The 26,147-nt window shown below is 44.3% G+C and overlaps 1 protein-coding gene across 1 annotated transcript in view; it reads right to left on the bottom strand.

Moving 5' to 3' along the window:
• LOC146809259 (trypsin-like) overlaps positions 1-26,147 on the bottom strand; it is a 148,740-nt gene that overhangs the window by 57,824 nt on the left and 64,769 nt on the right. The window contains exon 2 of the mRNA XM_085616081.1: positions 22,911-23,067. Coding sequence (XP_085472207.1) covers positions 22,911-23,067 — 157 coding nt within the window. The remainder of the gene's footprint in view (positions 1-22,910; positions 23,068-26,147) is intronic.

The raw sequence follows: 26,147 nt of genomic DNA on the forward strand, positions 1-26,147 counted from the left end.
CTGACAAGCTGAGTTTTTTCTATGGACACAGACAGTGTCAAGTTTAACATGTTTATGCATAGGCACTTTGGATAAAACCAGATCATATTCCAGAAATATTATTCAAAATGACCTTCATGGTAAAGCAAACTAAGGATTATACTATACGAAATACCATAAATAAGCAGAATGTGGTGGTAAGTCATATCGTCTGCCACAGATGCAGGTAAATGGCTACACACATAGCAGTCCTTGGCCTGCATTAAACTGGTGTACTCGTAGCATGTTGAAAAATACATTATTGTGCTGCCCTACTATGTGTGAATAAATGGGCGTGGGCTTGGGGTTAGACTTGATAGGACTAGTTTCAGGGGAACTTAAACCTATAGACAAATCATGAAAATAATAATGACAATCTGCACTATAACCACCATTACACATATGTTGGATTTTCAAAAGGATTAACATGATTTCTTTACATTTTACACATTAGAAAAAGTACAGCTGAAAATAAAAGAATGGTTACTGCTTGTTGTTTCTACTTGTCCAAAGATGCAAACTCAAGCAATCTTCACTGTGATATAGCCTTCTATTTAGTGGTTCTGCAGGTACTGTCCATCTACCACCCAATTTATAAAAGACCAAAACAAGCTCTCTTTCAGCAAAGTACATCCACTCAGGAGTTGAGTACCTTTGACTAAGTACCCCTGTTCTTTTTCATCTTCTGACTACTAGATGTTCAATGTCACTGTCACTTTGTTCAGTTGGCTGAGTCTCCTCGTTGACATTCTTTGAGATATGTTTTGCATACACAATTGCACTCATTTTCTCATGACTTCTTGGTCATCCTTCTCTTCTGCGGTCACATTGCTTGGTTCTTCTGGATCAGAAATGTAATTCACTGATTCACTGTCTTGGTTCACTGAAACTACTCTTGACTCATAGATTTAGCACTCTTATCAGCTTGACTTTGAGATACGACTTGACTTTGAGGCTATCGTTGACAAGGAGATACTTGGGTGCACTTTTCTCACCACTCTGCTACTTCGATCCAGTCAGAGGCTTGATTCCGCAAATCAGTGGTTGTGGTCACCACTCCTTCAGCACTGTGTCTTACTCATTGAGTGTGGGTTGCAAGAGGGTGAGCTCAATACAACACTGAACCCTACAAAAGACAGATACAGTGTGGTAACTGTAGAGCAACTGCTGCAGCACTTAATGACATTCTTGGGGCGCATGACTTGGAGGATATTTTGAGAATCAGTCATCCTACATGTTCTTATCCTCTGTATATAAATCCTGGTTACAGCTGGATTCCACCTGGCTTTAGGGGATGTAAGTTAATGGACACTGACAGTACAGCATTTGATAAAGGGACTCTCTGGATACTCCTCTGTCTTCTTGTGTCTTGGGTTCTGAGACCTCACTGCCCTTCTTTCTCGTGGAGTGTCAGCATTGACTGATCCTGTGTTGCGAGAAAAACTTAGAGAGAAAATAATGGAGTACTTTTGCAATAATATGGTGTCATCTAACAGTCTGTGCATGCTATAGGAAACATTTTAAGTGGTTGTTGGGGGATCTTGAGTAGCAAAACAGATCAGAGTACTAAAATCCCTTTGCAATTGGCATGAAAAACCTCAAACATGAAATACATGACCTCGAGGCTTAGCAGAACCCAGACCCTGATCAATGTGCAACTAATAATTACAGACTATGACAACAATGTGGACAGAGAAGTTAAACATTTGGGTAGGGACACACTAGGACTAACCTACGGGGGAGGGGAAGAGATCAGGCAGATCCCTAGTGGCTATGCCCGACCATTCTTGTGTGGCCAATTCAATCGTCTCAATCATCTCTGAAAATGATCAGCCATGCCACAATACTAAAAACATCCTGTGAGCCTTTATTCTCTACTATACTGAAATATTAATGTAAGCCTCATGCGGGGGAGTAGTAAATATTTGAATATCCAGAAAATATTGCTCTAGTATGGCTGGGGTATGGGCATCAGGAATTTCTAACACACTAAATTACCACTGAGGCAGTAGCAACTCTCTGGAATATACCAGGTAATAAGGCGCCAGGCACAGAGAGCATGCCAGATAAACTATAGAAGGAGTACCCCAATATTAGCTCCTTATCTAATGACCCTTTTGGAAGAATGTGTGAGAAATGTGCTTTCCCTCCAACAAGGAGGGAGGCTCTTGTAAACACTCTGCAAAAACTAAGTGAGCCAGGTCATTTCTGGGAATTCTACCAATCACTATCTCTCATCAACACAGATGTCAAAACACTTGAGAAAACAGAGGCAAATAGGTTATGATCACTATCCCCACATTTAGTGCTGCCCAAGCAATTTGACGCTACTCCAACAAGACCAACCTATGTCTTGAGGCCCCAGTGGTACTGTCAGATTCAACCAAGGTAATCAATACGCTGGAGTAGGACTTTTATTGGCCATAATGCAGACAGTGGAATTGCAGAAGTCTTTTATTAGCTGGATACAGCTACTCTATATTGTCTCCTCTGCTTTAGTATGAATGGCTCAATCTCCAACCCTGCGCCCATGGGACTAGATGCGGTGCTCTCTCCCACAAGTTCCATTTGCCTTAGCATTGGAGCCCCTTACATGCAGATTAGGGCAAGTCTACCCACATAATGCCCTAATTCTCATTGACTGGAGCCTGCTTATATCATTATGAGCTGATGATATGGTGAGGTACAGTTGTAACCCCAGGGACTACCTCTCCCCCATTATTAGGGAATATGTAAAACTTTGTTTCATGTCGGGTCTCAACATACACAGGAACACATTTCTCATCTTTCTCCTCCACTTGTCACTCAGGAATGCCCACTAGACTACCTACTTATGCACTAACTCAGTAACATATATTAGTATATGAATCAATCAGGGTCCTATTTCCATTATTATAGACAATGACAGTGTAGCTATTACATAGCTCGACACTCATGTAAAACGATTGTTGATCTTCTCTTTATCCTTGGCGTGCAGGGTAGCATGGAGGAAGATGAATTTGTCCCTCTGAAAATTGTATATCTCTTCAACAGTACTCCATTACCTCTTGCCAAACAGCTGTTTACTGTTATATGGTCCTTGCTAGTTAAGATTGCTTGGGCCTGCAAGCAACCATAACTTACCTGGAAAGTGTTTACCTTGCCTTGCGACTAGGGAGGCATTCATGTCCCAGGTTTGACACTTTACTACCCTTGTGCCCAAAGACAAGATGCCCACTATTGGTACTCCAATTCTCCTTTTAGGACCCACTATTCAAAATCTCCAAATTCTCTCAAAGCCATGCTATACAAAAAGATGATTAACAAGCTAGCTCAATTTGACACTATCACCTTCATGATAATAATATGAGAGGATTAAATTGCAGCTTAAAAACCCAATTAAATCTTAATTACTCCCCAGGCTGTCTTCTACTTCAACCTCTGCAGCTTGTGAAGACAATCTTTGAGTATTTTAAATACACTTGAGCTGAATAACTTTATAAACATATTTCTAGATGGCACTTTTATTCTGCAACACAATCTTGGTAGCACTGTTGCATGCACCCCACTGGTGCCATTCCTTTAATACAGACTGAACACAGCCTGAAAAGTTACATTCCCCATATTTCATCTAGAACCTCCACTTCTCCTCATTCTTACTATCAAAACCAACAAAGGTTTCATAAAGCGCCTTTATAATTCTATGCAGACATAGGCCCCACTACTAAGTCATCCCACAGAGACAATTAGAATCTCATATTACAGTTGTAAGAAATTGAATTAGTCACTGGTGTTGATGCAAGTATACAGCAAGTAATACACTTACAAACCACTTAAATCCAGTCAAAGGTTACGGTAATTTCGACCTGAGCTCAAATACTGTGTGATAAATTGGGTTATTCATTTGGGGGGAGGGGGGCTTTCCTCAAACAACAACCACAATCCTTGTGAGGGACAACCACAAAAACTCACAAAATGAACCAGTGTTTAACCCTCTGGTAGCTTGCCACAAAAGCAGTCAGTCTTAGTTTTGAGGCAATGTGTGAAGTATGTATACAGCCCACAGTGATAAAGTAAAGCAAATAAAATAAAAACAGAACATAAGTAAGATCCCACACCAATTTAGTAAATGTAGCAAATTTTAATAAATTATAGAACACCACAACAACAAAAATACAATCAGTAGAACCAGATGTCTGAGTTTTTAAAGAAGAAATAAGCACCTAAAAGATCAAAGCACCAACCTTAGATATCTAGGCAAGTAAGACCAGGGCAAAGTCAAAAGATAAAGCTGAACGCGATGGAGGGGACACAAAAAGTGGATTGGGCACAGTCTCCTCTTACGTTCGTACTTAGAGGAAATTTCAAAGAAAAATGTTTGAGAAGGTAAAGTTCAGCAGAACAAGACAGCCAGCAGTGTTGCAGTAGGAGGCGCCATTGTCGTGGAGCTGCTGGACAAAGTCTCTGTGACGATTTCTTCATATGGATTTAGGGCCATATTATCAAGAATGGCTATAACATTATCGCCGCTTTAGCGGCAGGAAGCTGCTGCTAAAGCGGCATTAAGGGGCTTGATAATATGCCCTAGAGAATTCCAAGAGAAGCCCAGGTTCTGGTGTGAGGGACCACAAACCTGGGCTTCTATTGGTATTCTCTAGGACATATTATCAAGCCCCTTATCGCCGCTTTAGCGGCAGTTTCCTGCCGCTAAAGCGGCGATAATGTTATCTCCGTTCTTGATAATATGGCCCTTAGTCTGTCCTAGTGGGACAAAGCTGCAAGATGTAGCTGACGAGGTCTCCACATGGTCGGATACCCCTTCTGAGAGAAGTTGCAGAAGAGTATTTGCTGCTGCGGAGAAGAACATAGCGGGAGAAGGTGCAACCTTGGTGATGCAAATGAAATAAAAATTCAAAACAGACTAAAGAAAAAGATTTAAAAAGAAAGGGGTTAAAGAAAAAAGCCTTGAAGTGAAGGATTTACACTACTATTTATTTCCTTTATCTTTTAGAAATTTAGAGGCATAGCTACATTTTTTATATTTTTATAGAGACAAAATGGTTGAAGCAGAAGTGACTAAACTTCCAAAATCTAGTTTAAAACGTACGTGTATTAAAGCTTGCTTATGTAGTGTCTTGTTATTAACATTTATGTGGATACTATTAACTATCCTTATGCCCATACTAATGGTAACTTACAAATGAACTACTACTAATGATGTAACAAGAGGAAGAATGAATGATGTTACTAACAAAACTCCAAATACTAAAATAGTACCCTTCAATAGAAGCATTCTCCATTATGATAAATCAATTAGTGATTTCTTGTTAAATGTATTTAACAAGTTACTTTATGAGTATGTAGAAACTATGAATGTGAGTGACTGTTATGTGTGCATGCAACTGCCTTTGTCTGTTTCCGAATGAGTAACATATCACCACATTCTGTTAACTTATGGTGTGTCTTGTAGTGTACTTACCAGCCTATTCTATGTAACAGGGAAACTGGAGTATCATTACTCCAATATAGATTTAGTATTTTCTGAAATTCCTGTTATTAAAGAATTGAATAAGGTGTTTAGTGCTAAGAATGCATGATATATGGGTGAATTTGTTCATATTACTAAAAATTTAGACATAGAATTTGCCTATAAGAATAATTTAAAACGCAGTTTAAGGGTTGAAGAAAAGGTATTCGTAGAAATGCTAGAAAGTAGAAGAAAAAGTTTCCAAAAGAAAGCTGTTGAACAAAAGTCCTGAATACCACCATGGGACTTTAGGGAAGGAAATTATTAAAAGGACGAAAAATATGCTGCAATGTCTCCGGACTGGTCACAGAAAGGGAAGATTTGTCTGGTTAGAACTAAGACCAATTATAATAACTACTTTATTGGTTCAAGTGAATGTGAGCATACCTTTCAAATAACTGGAGGTTGGGGATTGAAGGGTGGAACCGATCCTGTCTTTCCCGGAGTTTATTATATGTGTGTCAAGAAAGCATATTGTAGGTTGCCTGCACATTGGTATGGAAGTTTCTATTTTGCTATTGTCTTTCCTGAGGTGTATCACATGGACCAAAGCAAACACAAACTGAATGAAATAGAGTAAGGACTAACATGTAACAAAAGAGCGAGTATTTCAGAAATAGTAGGTGATATTTTTGGTGCACTGATACCCTCAGTATGGAGTCGTTCTGAAGTCTCAAAAAATTCAAAAATTGTCCACAGGGGTTGATCGATTGTCTGCAGATACTGCTGATGGTTTTTTGATGATTGACACGGAAATGGTTGCAATCAGATCGATAGTTTTGCAAAATCGACTTGCCCTTGATATTTTTTTGACAAAAGAGTGTGGAGTCTGTGGAATGTTGAAAGTCCAACATCGCTGCACCTACATCCCAGATAAAAGTAAAGGATTTGAGGGATATATAAAGAATATTACTAAGTTACATACGGATTTGAACCAACTGGAGGTCGACGGTGTTTGGGAGAAACTTGGAAAGAGTTTCTCCTCAATAAGTAATTGTTTTTATACTTTTGGAAGTAGTCTATTAGGGAAAATAATAATGCCAATAGTCTCAATAGTAATAATAGCTTTAGTAATAATAACAGCATATAAATGTTGTAAGTGGAGAGGAGAAAGAAAAGAAATAACAGAGTTGAAGAATAAAAGAAGAGCAAGAAAGAGAACAAGAGAAGAGATAGAGTTGGAAGAAATGAAAGCCATCAGAGAGGGGTATTGATGGAACAGGTTTCGCATAAATGAAACCTGCTCAAATCGAGTACCCCCATAATATATACTAACAGTAAGTAGATGTGATAACATCTAACATACACCCACATAAACATAGGGGAATTGCTTTGCGCATGCCTGAAATAACACGGAAATGAATAATATGGTAATAACCTGGCGTTTTGAAAGTAAACAAAGAAGTTGCATGAGTAGGCCGCACGTATATCAGTGCTCTGCACGTTGCACCCTGCTTTAAAAGTGAATTATTAGTGCCGCTTTTGAACTAGGTTTATGCTAGGTAACGTTAATGGCGAAATAATGCAAGGTGGGTGGAAAACAGTGAAGGTTTCATTATCCTATAATTAATAAATGTTTGTTTTCATTTACTTTAGCATGCTGAATGAAGCCTCCATTTTTAAAGATTGACATAACTGGGAGGGGGAAGTTTCCTCAGAGCAAGTCTGTTCTGACATGAGACCAGCAAGATGTGCTGAGCATCGCAGATGACATGAAGGAGTGAAGGAACGTGCTTTGCTTAAAATATTGACTGATGAATGAAAATTGTAATAAAACGTATCAATATATGGGGAACGCATGAATAAACTAAAATTTGGACCATGTGAACCTTCTTACACAATTAAATGCGAAGTCATAGTGGCGTGACCATGCCACCCCTCAAAACCCACCAATCCCTGTGTGAGTTGAGTGAAGAATGCAACATTAGTGGGCTGGTCATATCACTTCTAGGGTATATCTGGGGTGCCTTTAGGGGTGTGGGTTAGAGCTTTGGCTGGCAGGACAGAAGGGGGAGATGAGTCCCTGTCCGTCGGTTTGCAGAGAGGCCTAGCTGTTTTTTTTTTAGCCTGTCCTATTCCTGACTGAGATTTCCTGGGTTTCCTGATGACCTTTTGGGGAACCTCCTAAATCTCCTGGGTCCAGGGGGTGGTTTTCGTACAGACCAATAGGTTTGTATCTAGCCTATGTCATTCTTAGCATTAATGCATTTATCTCTGAAACCTTTGTTTCTCCACCTATCCACTCTGTCAAAAATATATTAATATGCATTATTTTATGATGAACCAGTTGTCTCTTCATCTGTTCCTCTATTAGGTATATATTGTTTGGCATAATCATTCTGCTGAACCCTTTTGTCTCTTACTCTATTGACTCCTTCATTGCATAATGTCGTTGCAGATTGAGTCAATGTAAATTCCATAATTTCTCTGGTCGTGAGGTTTGATGTTTGTAATTGCGACCGAATCCAGATGAGCATTTACCTTGAATCCTAAAATAAAACTCACTTATGAACTTTACAGAGAGCTGTGATTAATTTGACAAATGTTTGGTGAAATTAGTGTCTTATCATTACCATCTTTTATTCAATGAATTGGTCCAAGTAGAGGAAGAGTTGATATCAATAGTAGAATTTTTATCAGATGTTTAGGATGTTTATGAAAGAAATAAGAGATGAAGAAAACAAATTGACCCCAGCGCATCAGGGATACTGGGTGAATGTGTATGGGCCATTGTAGCGATTTGTGGAGTATCGATCCCTGAACAATTATTGGTATTGGCGCTGGATCCCAGGTTACCGACTTGCAAAATAGGTTAGGTACATGCTAAGACCCTTTTTAACAATTTAATTTCCCATTTGCGACCATTGAAGACAGTCATACATCTGGCCCTAAATTTGTACCTAGCCTACTTGTAAAATACCATGTACTATACCTTGTGAGCTACAAGGAATAACTAGTGGTGACTTAATAATATAACCATAAAGTTATAAAGTCAAGAGTTCTAATGAATAATGAGCCCCTCGAACAAACTGACATATTCACGTACTTAGGAGTAACCATTAATCGAAAAATGGATTGGAAGCCCCAAATAAAACTAATGGCACTCAAACATTCACAAATAGCAGGGGTGATTTTGAAAGAACATAGGCTTTGCCAAACAAAGCCAATAGGCCCCGCACTTCAGATCTATCAGGCCAAAGCTATGGCATCCATCTTATATGGGGCAGAATTGTGGGGGTTCGAAAACTTGTCTGTATTAACTCAGGCCCAAAACAACTTCTTGAGGGGTCTGACAGGCCTCCCTCAGAATACCCCCCTAATTCCCTTATATTCTGATTTGTTTTGCCATCAGTTTACAGAGGTTGCAAGATATAAACCATTGGCTTACTGGAGAAGGCTATGGTCTACTCCGGAATTAGCCCACTATGCCACAGCCCTTCTGGATATGAAAGGAAATGTTAATTCCCATAAGATCAGCTGGTTACAGCAGGTTAAAAGATCCCTGGTGGACATGGGCATGAGACAGTTATGGGATGATCCGGCCCGCAATCCATTTCTGTCAAAAAATAAATATAAGGATGCGTACTGGTCAATGATTAGATCAGGTATACTGAGACATTCTGGGGCTATATCATTGACCAGTGCCTTCCTGGAACATAAGCTGGATCCACATTACGAAGAATTCTGGGATTTTCTTGCTAAGCCACTGGATAGGAAATGTTATTTCCAGTTCAGGGTAGGATCATTACCCACCAAAGCTTTTACAAAATCATGGTACTCGACCCTAGACAGTAAATGTTTATTTTGTAAAAATATGGATGAAACTACTTCCCACATATTTTTTGTGTGCCCAGCATATTGTTCTCCTAGAAGGACGTGGCTAAAACCTGTCAGAAGCTTGGTACCAGGTTCAGTACGACTGCCCTAAAAATACTAAAGTCTAGTACCCAAGAGGTAATTGTAATAGTCATAGCGAAATTTCTGGGATGGGCATGGAGAATAAGACAACAGCTGAAAAATAACAAGCAGACTGCGACAGCAAACCCTACTGATCTGTCTTCTGCTTAGTTTTCTTTACCTGATATTGTTAAAATAGATAAAACTGTGATTTCTTATTTTTAAATGGTTTATATTTGTATAATTGCACAGGGGCATCTTGGTATTTTCTAATCCAAGTAAAGCTCCCTTTGGCATTTTCCTCTGGGTTTACTTTGGAGTGGATCCTAACTGATTTTAACATGTTTTTAATATATGTATTATTATACCTTTGTAAAAGTTCCAAAGGAATAACGGATTTTTATCTTGTGATATTGTAAATATTTGTGTCTTTTATGATCAATTTGGTCGAAATAAAGACTAATAAATGAAACAAAATAAATGACTTAATAAGATTTAAAGGGAAGGTGTTACCTCTGTTAAAAGTGTTATTTTGAATGGTTGGCAGGTTTAAACTGTGGCAGTCTGGCTGCAATGGTAGACCAGAAGTCATGTTTTCCTCGTGACACTAGTGGATAGCAATATAAGTGCTGCAGTCCAGTTGTGATATTTTAACTTTCCAGTCCATTAGTTTTACTCACCTCAGCATATACTTTGTCTTTACAGAAGAGATAAATATGCTAATCTGGGATTAGCCCAATTTTAGACATTGTAGGGTCACAGCACATGCACTGGGCACTGGATAGCAGTGCCACTGTGTGAGGCGTTAAAATACCAGCAATAAATATAGTGAAAAATGGAGGTGACCATGTAAAAAGGGGCCATGTTTCAAATAGACAATCCACTATAAAAAGTAGGCTGGGCCTGCTGCTGTTCACAGACTGGTGTCCTCTTGCCCAATAGCAAATTACACATCTTACATTTCAAGTTTCGTCATAGAATTTAGAACACTATGTTAAGTTTGATGAAAAGCACTCTATATGTATAGCAGAGGATGCTGGGTTCTTTCATTTGTAGTAGGGCTGTCATTAGGTTTTCAAATACTTGCTCATGATTACTGGGGTAACTATAGAAATTATGGGTTTTATATCCCACTAGAGCCCAATTTGTGCAGTTCAGGCTTTGTTAAGCTGGTTTCTGCTGGCTTGAGGAAATTCATCACAATAGCATTGTTGCTTGGGAAGTGTAGGATCGCAATGTGCTGGGGCTGTGGTCCAGCATCCAACCAAGACCAATTACTAAGTGATCTCATATAGTACAACAAACAGCTGGAATTGTATGCAGAGTCATTGCCCACTTCTTCATGCCACAAACACGTCAACTTTGTGTCTGGCCATAACACATGTATACTTAACTAGATTAAGGACTTGGAACACAAGAAAAACCATTGCATGTAAGCGTATTTAATTTCAGACGTGCCTACAGCCTCACCTGCACACCATTTGATTAATTTAGGTGCAGCTTGTTCTCCATTACTGCAAGTTGCCTGTACACTGATCTCCAACAAGGTATTTCCCAGTGCCCATTAAATTGGAAATGTTTTAAATATGCATACACATATTTAAACGTTACAGTTAAGTTATGTTACCCCTTTTAAAAATGCAATTAAAAATACATGATTGCCAAACATACTATTCAGGCAGACTTTAAAGTGTAAAAATATCCACAGGGTGATTATCAAAAATGGTGGGGAAGAGGCTTGAGTAATATTTGAGGACCCTTTCCCTTTGTCACGCACTCCCAGCCAGGATATACATTACAAAATATGTCACAGATGACAGATAGGCTTACGGCCACTCATTGTTTCTCTTAAAACAGCATTGTTATCTGCATGATGCTTCTCATGGCCAGAGACTGGCGCCTCTCTTAAAACTGGAGCGGCGTCTGTTAATAGGCTAAAAGGGTGTTGGCCCATGGCATCTTGAGGGCAGTCAGAAAAGAATAAAAAGAAGACCGAGCAGCTGGAATTGCACACACTTGCAACACCAGGAGGTGGGAGCAGGACTACAAACCCCAGCGTTACTCGCAGCAACCGACGCCGCAGCCTTCGCCAGCTATTTCATGCGTGGAGCTGCCTACTAAAATGGCCTGGGACTCCCGCTGCGCAGGATGCTTGCAACAGCAGGAGGTGGGGCAGGACTACACACCCCAGTGGTACTAACGGCAACTGATGCAACCTGCGCCAGCTATTCCATGCCCAGAGGCACCTACTAAAATGGCCTGGGACTCCCGCTGCACAGGACGTGCGTGGGTAAGACCATGTCAGCGGCCAGAGGAGGCCGGGCTGGGCCTACTCTCTTGGTCCTGCTGGAAAAATCCTGCATCTTTAAACTCGAGGGGCTGGATTGAAATAAGGAGCTAAGCTAGCAACAGACACACCAGAAGATCTCACAATCAGTTTAGCACAGTTCGGTGGGCCAGATGTTCCTGTGGTCCAACCCGAGTGCCTCTACACTCCTCCTGCACCCCTCCCAGGTCATTAGCATTCTGGTAAAAATGGGGAAAAGGAAAGCTGTGGCCCCCACGTCACCCATCGGTTTAAAGGGATCGACCATTGATTTGTTCCTAGTGAAGGTGGTGGGGGCATCTCAAAAGAGATTGGTCGGGAGCTGAGGAGGCTCTCTGCTGATCCAGTAAGATCTGAAGACCCATCCTTATCACTGTCTAGGGAAGCTCCACACTTGGCTGCCTCATCTGAGATCATGCAGGAGCCTGACAGAGGGGACATGATGATGGACCTAGCTAGACCCAGTTCTAACCTCCCATCTCTTGGTCCTAATAACAGTTTGGTTATCCCAGCTTCACCAGTGGGAAAGGACTCAGTAACGCCTCCACCCTCTAAGCGGAAATGCAAGATTAAAAAATGTGAAATAATGCAAACTGCTCAGAAGGGGACTGGGACTGATTATATGTACATTGGACATTAAAGAGTTTGGGTATCTTCTACAACTGAAAATCATAGAGACATTGACTTAGTTAATGACCCAATTTTTAGATAAAATTGCGAAAGCTCCCTTACCCTCAACCCCTCAGGCCCAAGTTAAATGCACTAAACAGCCTCTTACAGTTCATCTGAGTAGAGGCCGACCCATACCAATACTGTTGTGATAGTGGGCCTCGCTTGCCAGAGTATCCCTTCCAGGCTTAAATCATCTGAGACCGGTTTTAAGCAGCAAGTTCCTACTACCCATTGCTCTTTGTCATGTACCCTCGTAGCTGGGAAGGAATTTCCTGGATAGGGACCTTGAGGAAGAGTCTAGAAGGAGATTGTATGATCATTACTCCCAGATGCCTTGATTTGGCATGCAATATCCTGAAACATTCATCCCAGTCCTATCTTCCCCAATCTAATATTAAAATATTACCGCTGGGCTTTTTCTATAGCCCCCTAACAACATCATAACTAGGGAGCATCTCTTTGCCTGTAGGGGGGAAGATTGTGCCCGTGGTGGATGGAATGCATTGTTTAATCGCTATGCCCCCTTGGCAGACCTTAATGATTTGGACTGATTCACAGATGATGACACCAGATGTTTTACTAATACACCCCTCCCCAAGGTCCCCCTTACAGGTTTTGGCAGACTACGAAGCTCCTTTGTATCCAAACGCAGGCTCTCCACTGAAGTCGCCATAACCCAGCCAGAAGGTGTCATAACTCCTCTCCTGACCCATAGTCAGGGTAGTGGGAGAGTTAAGCCTTGTTTCATGGAACATGGCTGGGTTATCTGCAATGTTTGCAGATGCAGGGTAGATTTCATTGATCAGATTATTCATTATTATTTGCCTCCAAGAAAGATAGGAGGTTGCGAATAAATTCTTTCCAGAGGGCTTTAAAACCTTTTTCCTCCCAGCGGTAAGCTCCAGAGCAGGCAGAGCGAGAGGAGGTCTTATTATTTTTGTAGCTCTTGATCTTGGTGGGTCTGTGAAGCAACTGAAGTGGGATTTCAAAGTGCTCCAGGGCTTCAAATGAGTGGTGGGAACATCGCTCCGCCGGACTATAGTACATTTTTATAATGTCAAAAAGGGACCTGAGAGGGGCCCTAGACACAATACTGGGAGAGGGCCTCTGTCTAGATAACCTAATCACAGCCGGGGATTTTAAATGCCATCTCTGACCTGACTCATTACAACTTCAACAAAGTTTACAAACATGTATGATTAGGGAGGGACTGCATATGGAGCACTCCCCAGTAGGTGTTGAATTGAATGATCTCTACACTTCTATGATTTAGTGTTTACCATGGATAAGAGGCCGGATCCTTTTAATACTGTTATTACCCCAACATATAAAGGCAGGGGTCACGCAACGATCATTGACTATATCTTTGTTTTTGCCTCGCTGGGAGGGTCTTCCCTCTGTTTTAAGACCCTACATAGTCCATATAGCGATCACAACCCCCTGACACTAGTGCTTGAAAGGGCGGGTAACAGGCCGAAGCATTCTAGTACATCTGCGGGTTCACTGTCCTTAACTGATCAGAGGAGGCATTTACGTTGGTCTCAGGTAGACCCTAAGGTTTTTAATTATTTTCTTTTTAAAACTCGACAACAGGAGATTCAAACCTGCCTAGAGCCTTCAGCATCTGATAAGGAGAGTATTAAATCATGTATTGCCATCACGCAGTCAACTGCTAGTTTATTAATAGTTCCTGCAACCCAGCCCATCCCTGAACATCCAAAATGGTTTGATAAAAAGTGTTCTCAGGCCCTTCGACTTTTGAAGAGGGCTTTGAAACAGACCCCCAGGGATGGAGAAGGGGTGACCAATAGCCGCATCAACTACAAGGGTGCCCTCAAGGACCGGACACGAATGCTAAAAAGGCAGACATGGAACGAATTAACCACAGCAAGTGAGCAGCGGGATAGCATGTTATTATGGCAAGTAAGAAATGGACCCTGTTTTTCTAATTCACTGAAACCCACTTTATGTCATCATATCACCCCGGAAGAATGGATCGTCCACTTCAAAGGGGTTTATAATTTTGGACAAAGCGAGGAATTTACTCATGAGACAGGGTTACCCCAGACTGACACCACTATAATATTTTCCTTGGATAAAGTGTGGTTGGACATTGAGGGCCTGGCCCGGAGTAAGGCCCCTCGACCTAATGGGGTCCCCCCAGACTTATTACAGGATAATACTGATGTATGGGCCCGGTTCTGACGAGGGTGTTAAATGTAATGAACATGTTGCCACCTTCGTGTTATACTGCCACGATTGTTCTGATCATTAAGAAGAAGGACAAGAATAACCCCTATTGTTATCACCCCAATTCTCTCATCGACTCCACAGTCAAAGTCCTGGGGCAGGTCTTACTTAATAGGCTTTCTGAGTGGGCCGAGTCGAATAATATGATTTCTGAGGCACAGTATGGCTTCCTGAATGGGGAAATCAACCACGGAGCAATGCTTAAACCTCTATTTAAAAGTTTCTAAATATACATTTGTTCAACCTGGTGCCCTTTTTTTGGGTTTCCTGGACCTCACCTCTGCTTTCGACCGGGTAAACCGCAAAAAACAATGGACCATACTAGATTCCCTGGGGGTTGAGCCTGCCATTGTAAATCTACTAAGGACCCTCAATGCCCACACCACAGATGCAGTTAGACACTCACAGGGGGCAGGACTCAATGATCATTTTAATTGTACCAGTGGGGTACGTCAGGGGTGCATTTTAGCCCCTTTTTTTATTTACCTTATATATTAATTGTTAAGAGGCAGCACTGACATCTTTGCAGACAGACTGCCCTCGAGTGGGCAGGGAAGCATTCCCAGGTCTTATATATGCCAATGACACAGTGTTGATTGCACGCACACCGATGAGCCTACAGGCCCTGATTGATGGATTTTTTGCCTTTTATGAATGGGTTAGGCTTGTCAGCCAACATCACAAAGTTGTCCATTTTGAAAGTTGGCCCTCGGGGGACCCGTTCCAAGACATTCAAAGTAGGTGTCCATACTTTACCATGGTCCCGGCCTTCCCTTACTTGGGAATTTTATTTGATGAAAAATTGAATTGGAACCAGTTGCTAGAGAGGAAAGTTGGCGATATGAACAAATTCATTGGAGCTATTCCTAGTTATGCCCACAGACTAGGTACCTGGCGTCATTATAAAGCTCTAGCAGTATTTCTGCATATCCAAGGCTCTGTACGGAAGAAAGGTTTGGGGTTATATTGGGGTTATATTGCGACCAACAAACTTCAGATCCCAGAAAATATGTTTCTGAAACAAATTCTAAAGGTTCCTCAGTGTACCCCATCATTTTCTGTACATGAGGAATTAGGATTAAACTACTTAGCAGATATGGTGGCAGTAAAATCCTTGACTTGCTGAGTGAAAATCTGGTCTAACAATGCTCCGGACCCAGTCTGGGGCTTTCAGGACAGCGACCTGCCAGTGCCAGAGGGGGCCCCTGGAGCCTGGGGGCCCCCTGCATCACGGGACCTGCAGGGGCTTTTGATGCGCCACTTCTGACTGCTGCCTGGGCTGACCCTGCTGCTCTTTGCCGTACCTCTTACCAGCCTGAGCGAGCAGTGCAGCCACAGAGGACGAAACCTCAGTTTCACCTAGGCCTTTATACTCGCTGCTCACCTTAGATAAGCACTGCCAATGGCTATTAGTTGTGTACTTCTACACTTTCTATCCCTGGCTGACCATTGTGAAGTACTCTTGTTTCCTTCTGCAAGGTTTGCGCAATTTTAATTTTCTAAAACTAAAACAAGGTTTCTGTCACAAAGTCTGTAAACTCATCCTTCAGTAGTTAAGAAAAAGCCTTGTCTTTGATGTCAGAAAGTGATAGGCTTATAGTGGCTGAATTGTGAAATCTGAAACTGGAAAATGGAGGCTCAATCCTGACTTCCATGCTAGATCATGTTGTGTGATCCTAGGCATAGGCAGTACTTTATTTCATTGTCTTCTTTTTGTTCATTACCACATATGAGAGCAACTTCAAATATGTGAGTTCAGGATGTGTGCTGTACAAAAGAAACCTCTCTTGTGTTTGATTTAATAGGCTAGTATTAGGTTGAACCATGTATAATAGAGCTCTAGACCAAAATACAGTGAAAACATGACGTGTTGGGCCCTGTTGGACTTGGCCCTTCTGGCAAGTTCACCCCTAGAACTTTTTGCATTATCCTAGCCTTTTCCCTATGGTGTATTAGTGGATTTAGGCCTCTAGGCGCTTTAACACTGTGTCCCAGTGTAAAGTGCGTGCGCTCTGGGTTACATTGAGTGAAACTGACCTGCCCTCCCATAGGAATGCATAGGGGATCTGAGTGACCATGTTAGTTCCTGATGCGTGGGGAGTGCAGGGCCGAGTTTGGTATGTGCGAACTCGTGAGAGTGAATGCTGCGCGATGATGTGTGCGGCGTTACTAGGGCTAGTGTAGAAGTGCCACTTCTAGACGCTGGCATAAATGTGCAGTGACTGTCTGGCTTGTGATTGGCTGGTGTGTCTGTCTCCAGGAGTCAGGATGGGTCTGCCCCGGTGGTGGGTGGAGAGATCTGCATGTTGATGGCAGGGAGGAGTACACCTGGGACCTGAATAGGGCTGGGCTTTCCCCACACAATGCTGGCTCTGCCCCCTGTGGTGCGACTGATGACCCTGGCCTGTTCTGTGAATAGGGAGAGGGGCTGAGCAAAACAAAGTGCTCAAGAACCAGTTGCATCTGGTTCGCCCTTTCCCTGCACCTTGGGACAAAGGGAAATGGTGTATAAAAGAGGGGCTGTGACCCCATGAAAATGTTCTTGTTCTGGACTTGAATCTACCAGGGGCGTGCTGCTGCTGGGGCTCAGGGGAAGGCTTGCCTCCCTGGGCCCTGCCCTGCCCCTGGATGCCTGCAGGACTGTTTGGGACCCTTTTACTTGCTGCCCAGCCGCGGCCGCCTGGAAGTCAGGCAAGTCTGCCTGTGACGTGGGCGGGGCCAGCGGCTGGGGCGGAAGCGGCGCAAGAGTTGCGGGGCTCCCATCAGCTGAGGGGAGCCCCGAAGAGGAACCAGCCCGGAGCCTCATGGGCTCCATATCCAATGTCCCGGTCTCGAGACGAGGGACCGGGTAAAGCATGGCCCGGGTGAGGAGTGGTGCAGCGGATCACCTGCGGGGCTCTCAGGAGCAAGAGAGCCCCGCCCACTGCCACCGCAGAGAGAGGACTGCTGCCTAGCCCAACGAAGAGCCCAGGTGAGTGGGGCTCGCGGTGGAGGGTGCCTGGCAGAGGCACCCGGTCAGAGCGGCCCCGTTTGTGCAGCGGGCCGCTCCAACGAGGCGGGCATGTTTGGATTTTTAGAGCCTGTGTGTGGCTCTAACGCCAAGGGCACAGATGTGCCAGGCCCCCGCATCAACTTATTATTTCAGCTCCAACTTGGGGGCAGATATGTTTTCAAGCGCCAGTACGCTCCAACTTGGGACATGATTTATTCCTTGGGGCCTGTGTCCCCCTACATGTTAAGGCCCCATATCGGTGCCGGTTTGCTGAGTGGCCCCTGCCTGAGGGGGGGGGCCGCTCCAACGATTGGGACCTGCTTGTCTTGAGCACTATTGAGCTCCAACGTGGGCCATACTTATTTACAGGGCCAGAGGAGCCCCGTGTGGCTCCGCAGTACTGGGGGACATTTTGTTTTAGAGCCTAGGTGGCTCCAACGTTTTGGGTATTATTCCCAGGGCCATTGAGAGCCCATGCCGCATTCTACTTCCCCAGCTGCGCAGCACTTAGTGCCAGCTGCAGCGTTTAGGCCCTGTTCTTGCCCCCAGCTGCCCAGCAAGTAGTGGGCAGCTGCTACGTTTAGGTTCTGGCGCAACCTGGACCCTAATGTGATTTAGGTGTTATTGTGCTTCATATATCAATGTGATGTGCCGCTAGGAAATGTAATTAATGTAGTATGTTTTACGCACCCTGTGTTATACCTCTAAAAGAGGTATTTTATGATTAGGAGGTTGCTTTACCTGTTTAGGTTGTGGGTAGGGAGATTATACCTCCCTGTGTGATGTACGCCCCTAGTGTAGTTATACTTAGGTGGTTAGGTCTAATACGTTAGACTAATGAGAAATTGCATAATGTGTTTATGCCCCTGTGATGGATGCAGGATAGGATTTATACCTGATTCTAGTGTGATGACGCTGAGGTCATTATTGCGCCAGTAGTTACTGGTTGTGCTCTACAGTGATAATTTGTGTTACAGTTAGTATATGTTCTACATGTACAATTGGTGATTTGTGCTGATTCTGACAGTGTTCCATGTGGCCCTGTCCCGTGTAAATAGTCCCTTGTAAAATTCTGCCCAGTGCCGGTTGGCACAGTGTAAATTATGTGATTATCATCTAATGTGTTTATTATAATACAAAGGCTATTTTTTATATATAACCTTGTGTGGAGTTTCTTTTGTGGTGGGCCTAGGGTGTTGTTGCTGTGTGCGTGCGCAAACGCTTTACACATTGCCTCCGGGATAAGCCTGACTGCTCGTGCCAAGCTACCAAGGGGGTGAGCAGGGGTTATCTTTGGCGTGTAACTCCCCAGCCCTGACTAGAGTGGTGGTTCCTGCCTGGCTTTGGCGCAAGCCCTAGCCAACCAGAAATCCCATTTCTAACAGGCCCTATTACGATATTGGGGGGAGTTTCCTCTGCCCGACATTGTCTCGGTCATGGGACTGACAGAACCCCAGGCAGCGTTCCAGACCGACTAATTATGATGCGACCGAACACTGTTCAGTCGCATTCCAATACTTCACAATAGGAGCATGTATTCCGTCTGGAATGCATGCTCCCATTGTAAAAAAGAAGGTGCAGGGATCAACAGGGGGGCACTCGGCTTCCAACCGAAAGCTGTGCATTTTATAGGGCCCTGCTGGGGGCCCCCAAAGTCAAGTTCTGACAGCCTTTCTGTGTCGGGGCCGGCCGGCACGGAAAGGCTGCAGAAACCCGACATCGTAATCCCACAGGCAGAATGAGCCTCCCTTGGGATTACGGGCAGCATTCCAACTGGCGGTCAGACCCATTTCCAACAGCATCATAATGAGGCCCGTAGTGTAGAAATATAGTGTACACTTGTGTTAGACCTGTCAGCCCTAGGGTGGTCTTACTCCGTTTTTTTGCCCTTGTCGCCTCATTTTTGCCACCATCTTTTTGTTGGACCTAGGCCTCTGCGCACCTTACCACTGCCAAACAGTGCTGAGGTGCAGGTGCTCTCTCCTAATAACATGACTGCCACAGGTCCCTGCTACTGCGGAGTGGCCATTGAATACACGCACTAGTAGTTAGGAGCAGGCTGGGACATCTTGATACTGTATCTTTGCCGTCCCGCCTTTTTGTCCCATAGACCAACATGTGGAAGCTCCTGGAACCTTCCAGTCCTAAGAGGGGTTATGCTTTGCTGCCTTTACAGGAGGGTCACCTGACCTAGGGGTATAAGGGGAAAGGAGGGAAACTGAACTGGTCAGTTGGGGCACCACTGGACCTGGGGGATCCTCTGCCGGAGCATAGGCGGTTGGGCCTAGGGGAGAAACCTACACTACTGGGACTGACTGAGCTTAGGCCCTGCTGTACCCAAGTTAGATGAGGGACTCTGCCAGCCTGCTGATCCTGCCCAGTGAGGGGGAGCCCAGGGGACCAACTCAGCGCTGTAAGGAAGAAGGGGACTGCCTGCTGTGAGCGCTGCTGACAGGGATCACAAGGTAATGAGCTCCGTGCCTGCTGAATGATAAGCTACCAGGCTCCTGCCACTGTCCCCAAGCGCTGTGTACCCTGTAAGCGCTATCTTGCCACAACATCGCCGAACTACTGCTGTGCCCCCCTGCCTGCTATAACTCTCAAGTGCTGTGTTGCCTCTAAGTGCTATCTTGCCACAACACCGCCGAACTGCTGCTGTGCCCCCCTGCCTGCTATAACTCTCAAGCGCTGGTGCCGAGAAGCGCTGTGGGCCCAGGACCGAAGTGTGCCACCTGGAGCTGGAACAGTCCGCGCCCTGTGCCCCAGATCACCCGATTCCCCCCCGCGCCACAGAGAGGAGAAGCGCGGGAGACTCACCGCCGCTGGCCGGGCATCCTCCTGTGAGCGCTGGGTCAAGGAGAAGCGCTGCACCCCGATTCACCGCCGCGGCCCAGGCGCCGCTGAAGATCTCTGCTGCGGCCCCCGAAGCCTGAGAGGGCCGCCACGGTAGTAGGGAAGGCCGCGCTAGGCCCTGGAGAGAGACGTCATCGGCTACGTCTAGTGGCAGATGTGGCCCCATTGGTTCCTGTGGCCACGCCTTCTGGAAGCCGCCATCCAATTGTCTCCCGTGCCCGGCCCCCAGAACGCCACAACCCCATTGGCTCCCGGGCCGAGGAGAGACCCGGAAGGCCCGGAGCCAACTTTGAATACCGACCAGGGGGCTCCAAGGAGAGCGGAAGCCCCCGACCTTCCCCCGCAGGCCAGGACAGAGCAGCGCAGGCCTACTGAGGCCAGGGGCACCAAGGTAACCCCCCTGGGGGAGGGCGGAGATCGCAGGGGATAGCGGGGCTGCCGAGGAGCCTCTCAGAATCAGAGTGGCAGCCCTGTGACTGCCCCTCCCCACAGGGAACTGCAACCGGGCCCTGAAGGCCCCATTTAAACCTATAATGTGAAGCTGTTGGGGCCGGATAGGGCATAAGACTGCTTGGGTGATAGACGTTCTGCAACCTGAATTAGCCCTGGTTCCATGTACTGTTCAGAGTGCACTAAATAGGCTGTGGGGACCATGCTTACAGGAAGACCTACCTTTATGGGATAAGGACTGCATAAATGTTGGGCATGATACCTTGATGGCCCCCTACCTAGGCAATGTTGTGATGTTATATTCACACCCTGATGTCCCTAAATGCATTTGCGTCTGTTTTGGGCTGGAATGAATTAATTGTTGCCCCGAGATTATCTGCTCTATTTACTTGAATGAATTAATTGTTTCCCTGAGATTAACTGCTCCATTTACTTGAATGAATTTATTGTTGCCCTGAAATTATCTGCGCTATTACTGAAATTAATTTATTCGCCATGACTTGAATTAGATAAAGGATCTTGTTTTACAAACCAACTTGGGGTGGTGTCTTTTCATTGTGTGCGCATTACTGAGTCTGTGTGAGTGAGTGCTCCATAACTGCTTTACACATTGCCTTCGGGTGCCTTCCTGCCTCGCGCCAAGCTACCGTGTCGGAATTGGTGACCCCAGTTCTAACAACCTGTCTCTTTTTTTTAGTAATAGCATTGTCATCAGGGCAGGGGCAGGAATGTTTGTGTCCTAGTTCTTTGCTGAAAATGTTTACTTTTAAGAAACACTTCTCAATCAGATATATAATGTGATGTAGCAAGGTAAAATGCTTTACTGTGTGAAACATACTTTCATGAATTTTGAAAACTCCTTTTCATATTCTAACATGAAGTTTTTACATGTTAAATATTTTCGAAGCTCCGCTTGTGGATGGGCTCCTAGAGCCAGGGAAAACCCTTGACTCAGCTCTCCCTATTAATTTGTTGGCTCTACCACCTCTCATTAGAGAAACATTGGCCAAGCCAATAGGTCTTGCCTATGCAAGATCTATAAGCTTTAGCAATGTTTTTTCAGCCACGTTGTATATCATGGTATGGACTCTCATTGTGTGTGATGGTATGAAATGGTGTAGCCTGTCCTATGGTATGATATGGCATGGCTTGGCCTGTCGTATATTATGGTATGGTGTGGCCTGTCGTTGTATAGTACAATATGGTATGAGGTGTCAAAACGTCATTGCATGTTGTAAGTATTATATGTGGTGGGTGGTGCATGCGTGTGGCTATAAGAAGTAGACACTTCAAGCTCCTTCGCTACGCTTGTGCATTATACTCTGCTAACAAATTTGTGCACCACCACCTATAAAATCCACAAGTTGCCATTTTTCTGAAATTAATATAGGCCCCCTAGGGAGCCCATCCCTTAGTTTGAAGATCTCTGCTTTAAAGAATAAATGTAGGTTTACGCTCAAGAGCTGCCAGGACCGTGAAATCCAAGAATATATGGCCCCTGACACCTTGACAGTGTACTTGCTGTCCTCTTAGGATGTTGGAAGGGACCCCCTCCTCACACTGAATGTTGATAAGCTTTGGCTGTGGTAGTTTATCGCATATTTGTTTCAGATAGGTAAATAGTGGTGGAGGAAAGGAGATGATAACTGTGGCAGGACCTTTGAAGCTGTAAATCTGTTTGTGTTTGCACAATAACAGTGTCCAATGAAAATGTATAAAAAAAAAGACTAGGGACTATCAGAGGACCCAAATGGCTTGACAGAACTAATGCTCAAGTTTGTCCCTGCTATCTCAAATACCAACAGCTATTGCAGCGGTTGCTTCTAAATGAGGCCACATCTCTGGAAGAGGCAGCAGCAGGTGTATTTGCGATGGCTCTGCATTTAATCCACGTAAACAGGCGCGCTGCTCATTCATCAGCACAGGTACTATCACATCGCACTTACTTCTCGAGGCAGTGAGCTGCTGTTAGCACCCACTGAGCATCAATGAGCACCCCTCCACAGATGTGTCTGCCAACAATTTGAAGTGAGACCTGCCAGGGCTGTGAGTGTGGCACACATTCGAACCCTCCAATTATCTTCTCATCTTCAGAGGTGACAACTGGAAAATAAGATGGGGGTCTTGTCAGCTAAATTTCAGATTAGAACACACTCATTTTCACTACTGATCGCCCATTACTGCTGCTATTTTAGCATAAACCCCCCCCCCCCACTTCTCCTGAATAAACCCTTCCAGCTCATCTGGATGTGGATGGGTCCTGAGGGGAGCAAGATGCTTGTGAAAAATAATATGTGAAGTTGAGGATTATATGGCCTTTATCTCCACAGACACAAATTAAGTGCTTCAACACTCAGCAACTTTTGTGCAAGAATTCAAGTTTCGTTTTTATTTGAAACAGATGAACAGTGAAGTCCGTACGGAGAAACCTTACCCAGGTAGCTTTCATGTTCATATACATTATTCATTCAACACCCCCTTAGAGGTACCTAAAATGTAGCTTATATCACATAATTCTTTGTTCATGCACCCAAACGCGAATGCTTTCACTTACTTTTTTTCAATGGACCCCTAGTACAAAGGCTACTGCTTCAATGTTCGCATTTCGCAAGTATTATGTGGTGTGTTGCATTGCCTGTACGCATAGTGAAAACCAGCTACCATCAGCAGTGCGTATAACATTAATTAGAACAACTGAGAAGTGTAAAAATCAGAAATAAATGTTACAAAAACAGGCGTTCTTGAAAATAAGGATTTCATAGAGCTTTAAGTGGTCTATTGCTGCTCACAGAGCCGTTTGTATATCACAGACATCGCTGAGCAATACTTTTCATGCAGAGAGCATTCTGGTAAGAACATGAACAAGCGTTTTACTATTAATATTTTGCAGCTAGCTATATCAATGACTATATTTCAAAGCAAATAAGTATGCAATGTAACTTTAATATTATTCGACTAGGAATGGGCACTATGTTTTCCAAAGGAGCTCTGATATTTTCGGATAGCGCTTCGCTGTGAGATATCGCACAGATTGGGTACATTCGTAGCTGTTGTTTACTACAGTGGTATCATGTGAGATGTGAGAAGTGTTTAATAACAGCCGACACCCCACAGTGCATACAGCGTTTTGATTAGGGTTCCCGGTTTTATGGTATTTCTTTTTTCGATATTTCGTCTGTATTTATTCATATTTATTTTTTGCTAGTTTTTTCTGTATTTATCCATTTTTTTGTTGCATTTTCTGTATAATTGAATCTGCAGTGGGTATTTATTCCACATGTATTTAACTGATAAATGTATACTTGCATTTGAATGTCGAAAAGGTTTCAGCTGTACACAGTGCAATAGTTGCATTGTAGAATAGCATAAATAACTGTAGATTTACACTTAATGAAGCTTAATTAGGAAATCTATCGTCTTTTTTCATCCTCCATACCTCTCAATCTGAACACCCACTGACCTTGCACTTCTGACTGACAGTAGAAAAAAATCATCCAAAGAAGGCCTATTTTCTGTATTGTTCTGAATTTAAAAATAAATACAGATGGGAAAATACATAGTTTTTAGCCTCTATCTGTAAAAATCAGTATCAATGGAAAACTGGGAGCCCTAGTTATGATCAACAGGAGCGCAGCATGTATAATTCACAGACTGCATGCTCTGAATTTAGCACTACATATGGGATTTGCGGTTCACAGGTGACCGAGAGCTGGTAAGAGCATGTACCGCATGGTTAAGCCCAGTCTGCAGTACCTCGAGCAGTGGTAAGCACCCAATGGGTGCTTGCCTGTTATTGAGGGTGGTGAAAGCACCCTATTCCTTCGTTCACCACATTCATCATCAGTTAGATCTTAGCCTTCAGTCTTTCGTCTTTGGAGCGCCTGTCGCATTTCTCTCTTCTTCTCGTCACCCAGCTGTCTCTCTCCTAAACAAACCTTCTATCCAGATTGGAGCATTGGTATTTTGTCAAGCGGATACTCCCCGCTTGTGCTGTCTGTTGCGTATTGTCAGCATACACTGCACTTAGAGTCCACCTTTTGCTTATCATTGATTGGCTTCATTGTCACTATCATTTGCTTGTTTCTGATTCGTTCGCTTCCTCGTTTTGTGTTGTCCACCAGTGCTTAACCCTTTCACCGCGGCCGGAATTCCGCCGCGGTGCTGGGGAGTGCGGGGGGGCAGCGCGGTGGCGCTGTGCTCATGACGGAGCCGCTCCGTCATGAGCCACGGTTGGGCTGTGCTCATGATGGAACGGTTCCGTCATGACTCCGCCCATTTGCGTTCTCCCCCCGCACAGGCGGGGCAACAGCGCCGCGCAGGCGGAGCGGCCGCCAACGGGCGTGTCATGACGGAACCGTTCCGTCATGAGCACACGGCAACCGTGGCTCATGACGGAACGGTTCCGTCACGAGCAGGGAAGGGGTTAATTTGTTAAAAAAAATAAGTGCCAGGGCTCGTCATGAGGTCCCTGCAGCTTGCGCCACATATTGCCCCTTCCATGTTGTCAATGTGAGTAATGATACAACTACTAACCCTCTCTTTTCTACAAGTGTGACAATTCAGACTATTCCAGGCCCCCGAAGCTATATGATTGGCTTGGGCGGCGGGTATTAGTCATTTTTAATGTATATGTAATGAATATTTAACTGTTGTGTTCCAGTCTAAATTAGTCAGGCAGCGCTACCTTGTGGCAGATTGTCACAAGCACCAGTATTGACAATTGAGTGCCGGTGCCGAGCACTGGAAACCACCAGCTCAAATTAAACACTGGCTGTCCCACCCCAGGAGCATGGATGCATTACATGTGTCCTTCCTCTGCTAACTTTTCAGGATCTATTTTTTTCTTTTTGTTTAAGCATTCCCAGAGAGGGCATATTTTTTCCAGCTGTCATCCTAATGTGCTTCACTAGCCCTCTCCATGCTGCCCTCTCGCTGGTGTGCTTCTTCCCGCCCCTCTGTGATGTGCTTGCCCTCGTGTGCTACCCCTCCCCATTTTGCCTTCTTACCTTTCTGCTTCTACTCCCTCCTAGCTCCACGTAGCTCCCTTCTGACCTATTTGCTTCCCCATGCCCTCCCTGTTGCTTCCCTCATCTATGCCCTCCATGTTGCTTCAATCCCCTGCCCATAATGTTTCTGCACTTTTTTCTTTTTATTTGCCGATCCAATTTGGATTGTCAAATAAA

This window comes from Triturus cristatus, chromosome 7 (assembly GCF_964204655.1).
Source record: "Triturus cristatus chromosome 7, aTriCri1.1, whole genome shotgun sequence".
NCBI classification, from domain to species: domain Eukaryota; kingdom Metazoa; phylum Chordata; class Amphibia; order Caudata; family Salamandridae; genus Triturus; species Triturus cristatus.